Source organism: Perca flavescens, chromosome 11, assembly GCF_004354835.1.
Source record: "Perca flavescens isolate YP-PL-M2 chromosome 11, PFLA_1.0, whole genome shotgun sequence".
Taxonomy (NCBI): domain Eukaryota; kingdom Metazoa; phylum Chordata; class Actinopteri; order Perciformes; family Percidae; genus Perca; species Perca flavescens.
The window spans coordinates 7,740,508-7,754,655 of NC_041341.1; the positions used below are offsets into that span (position 1 = coordinate 7,740,508).

General features: G+C 41.5%; 1 protein-coding gene across 5 annotated transcripts in view; it reads left to right on the top strand.

Moving 5' to 3' along the window:
- dgkh (diacylglycerol kinase, eta) overlaps positions 1–14,148 on the top strand; it is an 86,037-nt gene that overhangs the window by 30,743 nt on the left and 41,146 nt on the right. For 4 of the 5 annotated variants that reach the window (XM_028591650.1, XM_028591649.1, XM_028591651.1 and 1 more), the window contains 2 exons: positions 9,685–9,789; positions 11,863–11,995. In XM_028591650.1, coding sequence (XP_028447451.1) covers positions 9,685–9,789; positions 11,863–11,995 — 238 coding nt within the window. Of the gene's footprint in view, positions 1–9,684; positions 9,790–10,002; positions 10,037–11,862; positions 11,996–14,148 lie in introns of those variants that run through there. The other variant, XM_028591652.1, reaches the window with a different exon arrangement.

The following is a 14,148-nucleotide window of genomic DNA, read 5'->3' on the forward strand; positions in this document are numbered from 1 at the left end:
TGTTGCTGTTTTTTAAAGTAAAATTTCTCTGATGTCAGCTTGTTAAATGTGAATATTGTTCTAGTTTCTTCTCTCCTCTGTGACAGTAAACTGAATATCTTTGAGTTGTGGATAAAAGAAGACATTTGAGGACGTCAAATGGGCTTTGGGAAACACTGATCCACATTTTTAACCATTTTCTTTTTTTTTTTTGATCAACTTTTTTTATTGGCACCTTCGGACATACAAAACAAATTCCACAACGTGTGACACTTAATAGCAGATGGTGCACAGAACAGATAAATACAAATTGAACAAGAACAAAAACCCTCTCCCACCCCCCACCCTCTGTGGTCTCGAGGGAAACAAAACAAACAAACAAACAGAAACCACACCTTGCCTAATCACTCTCCTCTAATTCTTGTGGGGTTGAGGTCATTAAGCCTGATATTTGTGCTGCTGCGCTTTCCCCGTAGGCTGATAGTTGATGATTTGGCTTTGTTAATCCTTGCTGTAGAGAGCTCAAGCATAACTATGTCTACAAAATGTGGCAACCACTGTTTTATACAAAGTGAGTGAGAGGGGATCCAGCATTGAGCTATCATTTTCTTGGTTGCAGTTGAGCCAGCTAGCCAAATTTTCCTCTGTCTCCCAAGCAGGTGTAATTTAGAGTCGTCATTAAGTAACAAAACAATCGGGTCAGTAGGAATTCAACATCCTATCACATCAGATATTATTGATGTTGTTTTATTCCAGAACTTTATCCGTTCACACTCCCAGACCATATGCAAGAAGGTTCCAGTTTGTTCAGGTTGACAGAACGTGCAATATGGAGTGGGAATGACTTTAGAGACGTATCGCTTCTGGGGAGTCCAATATGTCCTATGACATATGTTGAAGTGGATATACTGGTGATTTTGATTCTTGGAACAGTGGAAAATGTTGTACCAAACTGTCTCCCAATTAATAGCGTTCCCCTCAGGGCTAAGCTCTCGTTCCCATTTCTTTACTATTGGGAGTTCTCCTATGGATACTTGCATCAGTTTAGCATACATCTTGGACACTAATCCTCTCACAGGAAAATCACAAACCATTTAATGACTGGGTGCGCCTCAAGACTGTTCCCCCATGGCACTCCATAACATTTTAGGGCTGATCTTAAGCAAAGATAAAAGTAGAAGGATGTCCTGGGGACCTCAAAACTAGCTCTCACGTCTTCAAAACTCAACATACCTTTCTCATTGAATAGCTGGTCTAAAGTATAAATACCTCTGTCACTCCACTGCTTACAAGCAAAGGGTTTATTACCAGACATTAAGTGTGTATTGTGCCATATTGGGGTATTCAAATGCCACTTATTGGTTTAGCGTAGTTGCTGCTGCACCTGTTTAAAGTTGGTCAATGTGTTGGTGATAATAGGGCCATAGGTTAGCATACACGTTTTTGGACACACACCTGCAAAGGCAAGGTCTTGCAGTTATAGACTTCCAGTGAGGTTTCCAGCTCTATTTCTCTCCACGGAACTGTAGATGAGGGGTCCATCCACACTCTGAGGGCTCGTAGCTGAAAGGCTTTGTGATACATTTTAAAGTTGGGGAGGGCCAGGCCTCCCGTGTTTGTGGTATGTTGCAGGGTAGAGTATTTTAGCCTAGGTTGTTTATTATTCCAAATATACTGCCGAATTAAGGTATCAAGTTTCTTCCAGAAAAGTATTGGTGGGGGTAAGGAGATCATTGTACTTTGAAATTCACACGAAGAACTATGTTCATTTTAACAACAGCAATCTTGGACCGTAGTGATGCCGGTAGCGCAGACCAATTGGCCAGATCTCTTTGAACACTACTTAATATAGCTTCATAGTTGTCCTGGACAACTCGCTGTAGCGATGCGTGTATGGTGATGCCCAAATATGTAATTTGGCTTTGGGTTGGTATTGTAACACTAATGGCTAATGTCACATGCCTGTTGTTCCGTAAAAGAAGATTAGATTTATTACAGTTAATTTTATAGCCGGAGATTGAGCCAAATTTTGTGAAGATCTTAAGAATTTAAAGAGTACAACAAAATATCATCTGCACATAATGATATTGAGCTGCTATTAGATTTAATCTGGACATTACAGATTTTATTTTGCCTTATGGCTTGGGCTAACAGTTCAAGAGAGATTGCAAACAGCAGGGGGGAAAGGGGGCATCCCTGTTACGAGCGCCGCTTGATGGGAAATAGCTGAGAATGCAAGCCATTGGTTGAGACTATGGCCGTGGGATTTGCATATAAAGTACGTACCATGTCAATGAATTTAGCCCCCAAACCAAGCCTCTCCATTACTTATCACAAGTAGTTCCACTCTAGGCGGTTGAAAGCCTTTTCCGCATCCACTGATAAAACTGCTGCCGTTGTTGGAAGGTTTTTGGCTTCTTCTATTACATGAAATTATCTGCAGCATGACGCTTTGGTATAAAACCTGATTGGTCGTGGTGGACTAGCTTCTCGATAAAGCGCTTCAGGCGGAGAGCCAAGACTTTGGAATAAAGCTTAATATCAGTCCAGATGAGACTGATGGGCCTGAAATTTGAGCAATCCGTAAGATCTTTGCCCTTTTTGAGATAACATAAATTAGCGCAGTATTGGTTTGTTGGTGGAAAGTATCCATCTCTATGGCTGAAGTTAAAGCTTTATAAAATGGTAGGTCCTAATATGTCAAAATACTGTAGAAGAAGTTCTGATGGAATTCCATCCAAACCTGGCGTTTTTCCTTTTTTAACTGTTTTTAATGCTGATTTAAGTTCCTCTAACGTTATAAGTCGACCCAATTCTTCTGCCTCCTCTGGGTCAAGAAGAGGCAGGATTAGTTATTTTAGGAACTCCTGGCACTGTGTCGGATCTGGGTTGCAGGAGGACCCATACAACTTTGAATAGAAGGATTGAAAAGTGGCCTTGATATCTTTAGGATTTGTTGAGATACCTTGGTCTGTGCGGATGCTATTGATAGGAGCTCTGGATTTGCTTTGTTTTAATTTCAGAGCAAGCAGTTGGCTTGGTTTACAGCCATTAAAATAATAATTGTTCCTCACTCTGTGCATTATGAATTCAGTTCTCCTTCTTAGCAGATCATTTAGCTCTGTTTGAGTTGTGATTTTTTAATTATTTTCTGACATTTATAGACCAAACAGATTAATCAACAACGAAAATAATCGTTAGTTGCAAAAAACATACAATTCTCTGAAGAGAGAGCAAGCAAAATAAGAGAGGGAGGAACAGGGAGAGCTACAGATTTACTCTTGTTGTACATACTGAAAGATTGTAAACGGCTGATTGGTTGAGAGTTGAACATGTACTGAAAACACACCCACCACACACACAGACACACACACACACACACACACACACACACACACACACACACACACACACACACACACACACACACACACACACACACACACACACACACAATTAGGACACTTTCCTGCAATACACTTAACATAATTTTGAAGTTGTTGTCTCCACTTACTCAAAAAAAGGAGGAATAATGCTAATGTGATTAGCTTTAGGGTAAGGGTAAGGAAAGGACAATAATCACATACACAAAACACACCCACACACTCTTCACCCACATAAGCATAGTTTACGGAGAGATGACAGGATCTCTATTGTGCCCTTTTTTTGTGTTCAGCCCTCAGGCATAACAACGTATTGATTAGAAGTCTCTGGACAGATTGATTATAACAGTGATTAGGGTAATTAATTGGGGAACTGGTTGTCAAGGGGGTGTAACATCAAGCTCAAGATGCCCAGACCATACAGAAAAATATTTTAACAAACTTATAATAATAATTTTAACTAATAATAAGAAAATGACTACATTTAATTAAAAAAACTAATAATAATTGAACAGCAGTATCTCCAGTGCCAATTTTCTGTAATTGACAGTTTTTGAGTGCTACAAATACAGTACGTAAACTGTATGGTGGTTCCATGTCTTTTGGGGATATTTCCATACATAAAATAAAACGAAAACAAACAGGTTGTTTGCCCAGTCCCAGTCCCCCCTAAAGTGCAGTTGGTAACAAATATGTCACCTTTTTTTGGACCTGTTATTGGAACATAGTGCTGGGCGATTTATAGTCTCGCTTTGCAGGAACGGAGGAGGGTCTGGCTAGTCCACACAGCATTCTGGGATGGGAGAAAAACGTGCTCTGGTTTATTGGCATTTCTTTAAAGCAATCACAATTGTGATGGGCGGTGCTAAAGTCAGCACGGCACCGCTATAGAATAGTTGTGCGAGAGAAAACTCAGATTGGACAGATAGTCTAGCTAGCTGTCTGGATTTACCCTGCAGAGATCTGAGGACCAGTTAACCATAGTCCTCACAAATCCACCGGAGGTTAGAACACCAACACAAAGAAAGAGGAAGGTGACGGGCATCCGGTGGAATTTCCTGCGGCATCGGAACAATCCCAGAAGTGGAACGTCAAGGATATAGACTACGCGATTCATGACATTTTTTCAATTATGATTTTGGCTACCAAAATTATAATGAAAAAAAAACATGATACAAACGTTTTGTCTTGTGTTATAAATCCAGCACACCCCTTTATTCCTTTTGCCTATTTTTGCATAGTTACTGACTGGAATATGATGAATATAGTTTGACAAAAATGTGAAATATATGTTTAGGAGTTTTCAGTAGGTTGTGGAAGTATTTATTTTGATCTAATATATTATTTATATATATATTGTTTTTTTTAAGTTAAAAAAAAGTCTGAGTAATCGTGTTTAAAATCAATTATGAGCTTTGCTATAATCGAGCAGCCCCATTAGAACACTTTTGCTAAAATACTTTAGCAGCATCTAATTAGCACAAGATTAGCCTCATCTGAGGTTATAATGCATGGGCAGTTAGGAATGTTGTGTAAATGTTACATGTTTACCAAACTATGATCAGTGGGAGCTCTATTCATTGTGTGAAAAAAATGCTGCCTCAATTAAGTATTCAGCAAAACTGTTGGTCAGCGTTCTTCCCAGAGGGATTCCTACAGAGACACCCTTGTCTGCTGCCCAAGCTATAACCAGAGGAAGGTTATGAAGAGGAGGGAAAGTTAGACAGCAAGCAGACTCATGTTAGAAATGTACATTTTTCGATGTCATTTTCTTGCTTTTGAAACAGTAAAATAAACAGTAGTCCCGTGAATACCAGACCTATCTCCACAGCTCTGTGGAGTAAAGTCTGGCTACGCCACAGATGCATTCTAGCCTGGTCCTACCAGACTCTGGTACATTTCATTTGTCCAGAGAGTCTGGCCACTCTCCATTGACAAGTGTTAACTTTCTTGAAGGCGGGTACTCCGTTGAAGTTTAAAACTATTGGATCTGACCAGAGCCACTCTGGATCCACCATAACCAATCGCTAACATGTGACATCGGCTTAGCATCGCTAGCGTTAGCTTTAGCCAACTCCTTCACCACTAACGGTGCGAGCTGGAAAATCAAACTTTTCCCGGGCCACAACATCATGGCCACCAACAAAACTCAGCAGAGATTGGTCTTGCTCGGGCTTTAACTTCTGGATATTCGGCAGCGTTGCCACAATGGGCCGAATGGCTTCGCGCGCATCTTTCTCCGCTCGCATCTTTCTCCGCTCGCATCTTTCTCCGCTCGCATCTTTCTCCGCTCGCATCTTTCTCCGCTCGCATCTTTCTCCGCCGCCATTACGGAACTACAACTCAAACTAGCGCACGTCACAACCTCAAAGTCATGGAGGGCGGAGCCCAGCTAGATGCATTCTGGGATAGGAGAAAAAAACGCTCTGGGTTTTCTGATTCTTTCAGGAAGGAACTTGTTTTGGTGGAACATTTGTACATGGCAAAAGAAAACGGCACAAACAATATTAAATGAAGTTAACTGTTCACACATGGTTAAACGTCACTTACCAGTGTATCTCCGTGTGTACTACGTCCACAGCAATCCCCCCCAATCAGTCCCAAAACGTCCCAGGTAGAGAGGAAATGTCGTAAATATATTCTTTGTAAATCTTTACAATCATTCCCCGAAAGAACCAAGCCAACCTTTTTTTTTCCAAGACTTGCCATTTTCAGCGTGTAACTTGCTAGCTTGAAGGTTGTTGTTGTTTCCCGAAGAGAAGGGATTTTAAGAACGACAACACACAGAAAGCTGAAGCTGAGGGCCATCCGGCTTCATTTCAAGAGCCTGATGGGTACACCAAAATTTGTAACCACCAAAGGTTTGCACCAAAACCTTTATTTCAGTGGAATCGTCACAATCAATATGCTGGTGATCACAAAGCAAATTCTCAGAATGCTTTAATGTGTTTAATGTGTTTAATTCAGTTTGCGATCTTCGCCACTTGCAAACCGTCCCAAAAAGTGCCGTTAAGCTCGGAAGAAGCTATAAAACCGTGTTACAAACTAAACTTTCACAAAGCTGACACTTTGGTTTTAACATGCAATACATTTAGTTTTGTAGTTCGGATGCAATACTTTTCTCACATCTACAGTACTTTAGTTAATAATGTACATATCCTGTTCTACCAGATATTTGTCTGTTGGAAACACACAGCTGTTAACCAAATGGTTAGCCTGCAACTGTAGCCTTCACGCAGAGAAGAAAAGAGTTTTACAGCCGAAGTATCTTAAAACATACACATACACTCGTGCACATTAGCCTAGACACACGTGCACTGGGGTTTGTTGTGCACCTGCTGTTTTCCACACCTTGTAGAATCCTCAGGCGCTGTTAGTCTAAACAGGCAGAATAGAGAGAGAGAGAGAGGGAGAGAGAGAGAGAGAGAGGGAAGGATGATGAGAGTGGAAACTCCCTTTGAACAATTGATTTACTTTGTCACAGAATTAATGGGAAGGAGAATACAATGTCCTTCACTGTTTTCAATGTTTCACTCCATTTTCGTTGACTAATGGATGTGTGTTTAGTCTCCAGGATTTGTGGATTGCACAGTTACACATTTATCCAATTCTTGTCAAAACGGATGTAATTCAAGAATAGAACGAAGCTCCGCAGCGGCTGAATGTATGGCTTCAAATGACGGTGAATGGTTGGTTCTGAAATGGCGTGTCGAAAAATCAATGAACACTTTGTGGGAGAGTAACAAACACAAAGCAGCACACAGTGATACTGACAATAAACAGACCATTACCCTCCAAAGGTTTCACTTTTCCATCCACACAAATTCAACCAATCCTAAATTACATTACAATTAATATGCTTATATACTGTGTATATATATATATATATATATATATATATATATATATATATATATACACAGTATATAAGGATATTTTCAAAACCCACCTTTCTACACTAGCCTTCGTGTAAAGGGCTAACCCCCCCACCCCTTTATCAGACTGATCTCATGAAGTGGCGTATGTATGACACGCCAATTCGTATGCCATTATTGACATGTTATCAAGATGCATACTCGCTTTTTAGCGTGTTTATGAACACAGTTTGGCCTCCATTGACTTGCATTACCTTGCGATTGCGTGTGAATTGACGCCGTAGCGTGTAGTATGAAAGGGCGAAAATCTGCGTAGGGAGGTTGGTCGGGGTGGAGGATGGGTCAACACAGGACTTTCACCCAGGAGACCGGGGATCGTGTCCCGCGCGTGACATTTCCTTTCCACGTTTGTTTTTTCCTAAACCCAACCCGCGTTTGACCTTTCCGTTTCTGTGTATGTTTACACTGTGACACTGCAGAATGCTGTCCTCTGTATACGGCGTAGACATACACGCGGATAGCTCAAAATGCGTACAGATAACACGCCAGTTGGCTTTAGGAAAGTGGCGTGTATGTTTACGCGAAGTCATGATGTCATGCTGCCTTCATGCTGTATTTGAAATTTTATTTGTATTTTGTTGATTCTTATTTATTTCCTCATATGTTTTGCGCATGTGTGTGAAGCACTGTGTAACTGCGTGTTTGTAAAAGTGCTATATAAATGACTTACTTAGTTACTTACTTAATATATTTACAGAAGGGCCATCTGAAACTTTTCATATCTGGGAAAAGTAGGTATAAAATGTGAGGCACTGTTTTATGAAACTGCAGCAAAAAACAAGTTGAAACTGTGACTTGGAGACTTTGTGGGTCCTTGGTAATGGCTTGGATAATACAAACTGTCACCAATCTGAGGCAGAACCCAAATGCAGACAATGGATGAGCTGATAAGAAGATAAACAAGTCTTTCATTGTGTAACAGGCAGGAATGATGAGATGGTGGCAGGCAGGAGTTTGGGCTGCCGAGTGGGGATGTTAGTAAGACGGAGGCTTGGCAGAGGGAAATTCCCAAGTAGTGAGCTGACTCGCGGGCTTGGCGGACTGTTAGGAGAACAGGCAGGAAACAAACAAGCTAGGTAGTTAACTAACTAGATACAGCGGCCTAGCATACTGCCTAGAGCTAGAGCGTACAACCATGAATGGCACAAGGTAGGATTGCAACTATTGTCGATCATTTTGATGATTTTCTCTATTAATGGTGATAGATGTGGATCAGTGTTTCCCCAAAGCCCAAGGTGACGTCCTCAAATGTCTCGTTTTGTCAATATTCACATTTAACAAGCTGGAAACAGAGATCATTTAAATTTTTTTCACAATGATTCAAACCGATTAATCGATTATAGTAACAGTCGATTAATCGGTTTGAATCATTCTAAAATTGATTTTGAAAATCAATGCATCGATTTGAGTCATTTGTTTATTAAAAAAAAAGAAGAAATCTCGGATGTCAGCTTGTTAAATGTGAATATGTTTCTAGTGTCTTCTCTCCTCTGTGACAGTAAACTGAAGATCTTTTCAGTTGTGGACAAAATTAGACATTTGAGGACGTCATCTTGGTCTTTTGGGAAACACTGATCCACATTTTTCACCATTTTCTGACATGTTATAGACCACTAATCAAGAAAATAATCATTATAGATTAATCGACAATGAAAATAATCGGTAGTTGCCGGCGTAACTGCTAGAACATCATTATCAATGTGTGTATGTGTGTGTATGTGTGTGTGTGTGTATGTGTGTGTGTGTGTGTACACAGTGCTTGTATCCAGCCTCACTCCTCTCTTAAGTGAGCAGAGATAACATAAGGACGTGTTGAGTTTGAAAGAGATGGAGAGAAAGAAGAGCTGAGGGAGCATAAATAAGTGATGGGGTGTTGAAAGGGTGCTGTATGTCTGTAAGGTTATCTACAGGGAGACTGTCCTTAAACACACATACACACACTCACAGGGAGAGGGAGAGGGGGGGGCAGTGGGGGAGAGAGGCTCTTAGCCTTTACCGAGGCGCTTCGCTTGTCAGCACATATCTGCCTCAAAGCAACATGAAGAGCTAAGAGTGAGAGGAAAGAGAAGGATGAGAGAAAAAAAAATGCTGGAGCGAAGGAAAAGACTAACTGAAGAAGGTGTTAGGGGGTGAGTTAGCTCAAGTTAATGAGAGAGAGGGAGAGGGATAGAGAGAGAGACACAGAGAGAGAGAGAGAGAGAGAGAGAAAGAGGGAGGGGGCTTCTCATCCTTTCTCTCCCTTTAAAGAGCGAGCCGATCACTCTCTCCTCTCAGTGGCACTGCAGGCTGAGGAGGAAAGCACTGGTGAAATTTATCTCTCTCTCTTTTCAGCTACAGTATCTGTCTCACTCTCTCACCCGTGCACGCATTCCTCACCCTCCCCGCAGGTGATCACTCCGTTCCGTAGGCTCATCCTCTGTGCCGAGAACCGGAAAGAGATGGAGGACTGGATCAGTTCGCTGAAGTCCGTCCAGTCCAGAGAGCATTACGAGGTAAGAAGCCCTTTTCTGAATCAACAGATCTGTGAGAGAGAGAGAGAGAGAGAGAGAGAGAGAGAGAGAGAGAGAGTGTGTGTGTGTGTGTGTGTGAGAGTGTGCTGGAACAATAGGTCTGTGTTTAGGCGTATCCGCTTTCAGAGATTCTGACAGTGATGCTAGTCAATGTTTTATTTTTATTTATTTTTTTTACCAAATATTCCAGATGAATGTATCCTGTACGTCCGGTTATTACTAAGAAAAGGTACGGAGACTAGTGATGAGCCCAGATGTGCGTGTGTGTAAAGAGTAGCGGGAATAGGAGTTGCATGTTGTGCGGCACACTGAAGGCAACCGGGTTCCAAGAAGTTGTTTATGCAGAAGCAGCACACTCTATGTTCAGATTCAGAGCCCCACAGCTCCAGCAGACACACGCATAGGCACGCGCGGATGCACATGCACAGTCACAGGTGTGAGGAAAAGAACATCAAACCTGTGTGTTGTGTACATGTACACACAATAAAACAGACACATGCTCACTGTCACAAACCACATTTCTGATTCTACAACAGCCCGGATTCTTTTACCCCTTATGACTCACTTGATAAACCCAACGGGGAGCTGTCCACTGCCCAGTCACTTACCCTCATTTTTAAATAATAAAAATAAAAGGCTACTCTCCATGTATGTGCCATCAAACAGACAGGAGCTGTGTATAATATTTAGGGATAGAAATCTGTGTGATGTGCTGGCAGTGACCGGAGAAAGGGAGTGCAGGAACACAGCAGTACTGCATCTTAATGCCTTTGATTTGGGAGGGAAATCTTATATAAGACCCCATCCCTCGCCCCCGTACTGCACTGCAATGCAGCAGCACCCCCAGAGTTAACACACCACACATGTGCGCACACACACACACACACACACACACACACACACACACACACACCCCCTGCCAAGACACAACTAGCATTTACAGTAATTACTGTGTGCTCTTATGTAGAACCTGAGCTTCCCACTTTATTAGCACTTGTAAGAGTAAAATTCTACTTATGAAATACAAAGTGTATGCAGGGCTGCGCCAACTACTGCAGACGCAACTCCCACGCGTGTGGAGTACAGTCACTGTAGCTTGGGCTCCACAGTGGATGCTCTCCATACACTAACATCCAATATTCCTGACCAGGTGTCCCGTTTTTTCTTTTTCTTTTTTAAATCCCGGTGCAGCTAGTAGGGGGTTCCTCCTATGGAGTCCCGCTGTGTGTCATCCAGTTTTCCAGCTAGTGTTGTCACAAGGCTCCTATAGAGCAGCTTACCTTAGGGGAAAGTAAACACACGAGGAATGCATGGACTGAATGTGCAAAGGTGTTGATTTGTGTCTACTGCTAGAAACAGGGGGACCCGATGTTCAGATCTGTTTTGAGGCATTTGCGATCATCTCATATCTCCATAATGAAATATATCACGATATAGCATGTTTTCTGGTCATTCACTAAAAAAAAATTGTCTATATGAAATAACCACATGGTAAAGCCTAGTTTTTGTTTACTCCTGTGTGAATGAAATACTTTACAAATGAAAAGTACTTTTTAGTTTTTTCATTTTATTAAGAACTTTAGTGCAAAATTAACATATCATGCAAGGATCGGAACCTAAAGCGACAATATAGAAACAATATAGAACAATATATACGATAGATATTTTTATATAGTTTAACGTTATGGAGTATATCATCATATCGCCCAGCCCCTATCTGTTTGTATTTTTTATGCAAATGATTTTTCTGCTTGCAATAATAATGGAAACAGCCAGTAACCTCAAGGTGCAGTCATTTGTAATCAAACCTACAGTAAATACTAGATATTACAGATACAGTAGAATATACATTTTTTTATACTATTCTTAGCTACACTGTACAGATGTTTATACATCCAGTTTCTTTATTTAGATTTTAAAAACATTGGATTTTGACAAGTAATCTATAAATAAAAATGATTAAATGTCATTGTATATTTTGTTATCATGATGATGTTGTCTTTCTGTGACTGCCATCCCAGTGCTGCCAACCTGTTTTAACCTCTCCTTTGCCAGACTGCACAGTTTAATGTGGAACATTTCTCAGGGATGCACAACTGGTACGCCTGCTCCCACGCACGGCCCACCTTTTGCAACGTCTGCAAAGACAGCTTGTCTGGGGTCACGTCTCACGGCCTCTCCTGCGAAGGTAGGTAGCACACACAGACACGACGCATGCTTAGGCCTCCTGCACACTGGCTGCGTGGCGTGAGCGTGGCGTTTCTGTCGCGTGGCGGCTGCGTTGCGTTTTCTACGTCTTTGCACACCAGAAACGTGTCTGACGCGGCGCTGCAGCTGCTAGCCTTGTCTGTACCCATGGATGTTTCCCATAAACACAAACATAAATACTGATTTGATTACAGCAAAGACAACGTCGGCAGTATTGACGGCAAAATAGGCTACAGAATATTTCCTTCTGTATTGACGGGTGCAATATTTGAAAATCAATAATTATTTATTATTATTTTTTTAAATGACATTTATATATCTGCATTTATGTCAAAACCTCGAGACTTTCAAACATCAAAATGTCATTTATTAAATGTATTTGTGTCAAAATGACATATAAACATCTTCTCCTATTCTATTTTGCCTGGAAATGCTTCCAACACGCTTGCGTGAAAAACAGGCGTCGGTCCTATTTCTAGCATGCACACATTTTCGGAGACGTGCTTGCTCTAGGCAGTGTGCAAGCTCTAACCTGTTAACATGGGAGCCGAAATAAAAACGGACACGCCACGCAACTGACACGCTCACGCCACGCAGCCAGTGTGCAGGAGGCCTTACTGTCAAACACTGCTGATTAGTTTCTTTAGACAAGTATACACGCAGTATTGTCTTACTTAATTCCCTTTTAATAGGGCTCAACAGTGATCGCCCACTTTTTAAACAGCTCTGGTTTTCCGGAAGTGATTTTTTTCCCATTCAGTTGCTCCATTGACGTTTCAGAAAATGTTTATATAAAGAGTTTTAAGCCAGGAAATAAGCCAACCAGCTTCGAGATGAATCATGACCATAAAACTGTTTCATTTCATCGGCATAAAAGAACATTTTGAAAACTGAAAAAAAGGAAAATGTATGTATATAAACGATCATAGATTTCAATGGTAGCCGCTCGCTGGACATTTGTGGGTTCATGAGTGCGGATAACATTTCCATGGTAACAGCGAAGTCCATCAATCAGAGAAGTTGCTGTTACGCTTGGCTCAGGATTGTGGGTAGTGTAGTACTTCTCCATGGAATCTCAAATAAAAACAAGGTTGATTTCATAAGACTCGTGGCTTCTACGAAAGCATACACCTTCGTTTCACAACCTCGTAGCTCGTGGTCGGTCTACTTTGAGTGGTTTAGACAATATGGCTGAAAATCAAAATCCTTATGGAGAAAATGAATGTGATTTTCACTTCCAGAACCACACCGTTGGGCTCTATACATGGCCTATGGAAGCAGCTCTCACTCATTTCTACATCTCATTACTGGCTCATGGATAAACGTCATACTCTCTGACTTACTGTAGCATTGCAGATATTTTGGAACTGCAAGCCTGGAAGTTGGCAGGTCTATATGTTGTGTAAGGACATGTGAGTCATTGAAGTGACAACATTCTTTGTTCGAGTGGAAGCAGATTGGAAATACCGCAGCCAGAGTCTTTGACATGCTCCGTGCTGGGGAGTTGGATGCCCATCAAACTGTTAGCTTGCAGTAGAGGGAGTGAGAAGAGCGATGTAATGCTGTTACAGCGCCTCTCTAGCCATATGCTTTTGTGTCATACTGCGTGTTAGGTAAGCGTTAAACTCACGCTGTTTTGAATTTCACTTCTCGCATATCTCCATTTATCCATAACAGAGAAAGAAAAAACTGCTAACGGATCCTGTGAATGACACCACATTTCCTCACCTCATCTGTGAAAGAACACTGAAGTGGGGTGTTGAGAGAAACGGGGTCGGCATGGGAGGTTGACACTTCTTTTTTTTCTTATTACCTTTTTTTTTAGCTGGTGTAAAGAGTCAGTGACAGGCAGCAAACCGTAATGAGCACCATCTGCATATCCTCTCCTTCTAATTTTGCTAGCGTTCCCCTGTGAGTGCATGCATGTGTTTGTGTGCACGCGGCTCAGCCCGTGTGCGTGTGTGCTTGGTTTGCTGTGTATGTGCGAAGGCAGTAAGGGCCTCTCCACTCAGCGCTCATTATCCTCAACAACGATGCCCTCTCATATCCAGAGCAGAAAGAAAAAAGACATAGAGAGATGGAGAGTCATTAAAGCTGCATCTAACTCTTGTGATCTAAATCGCCTCCATCCTG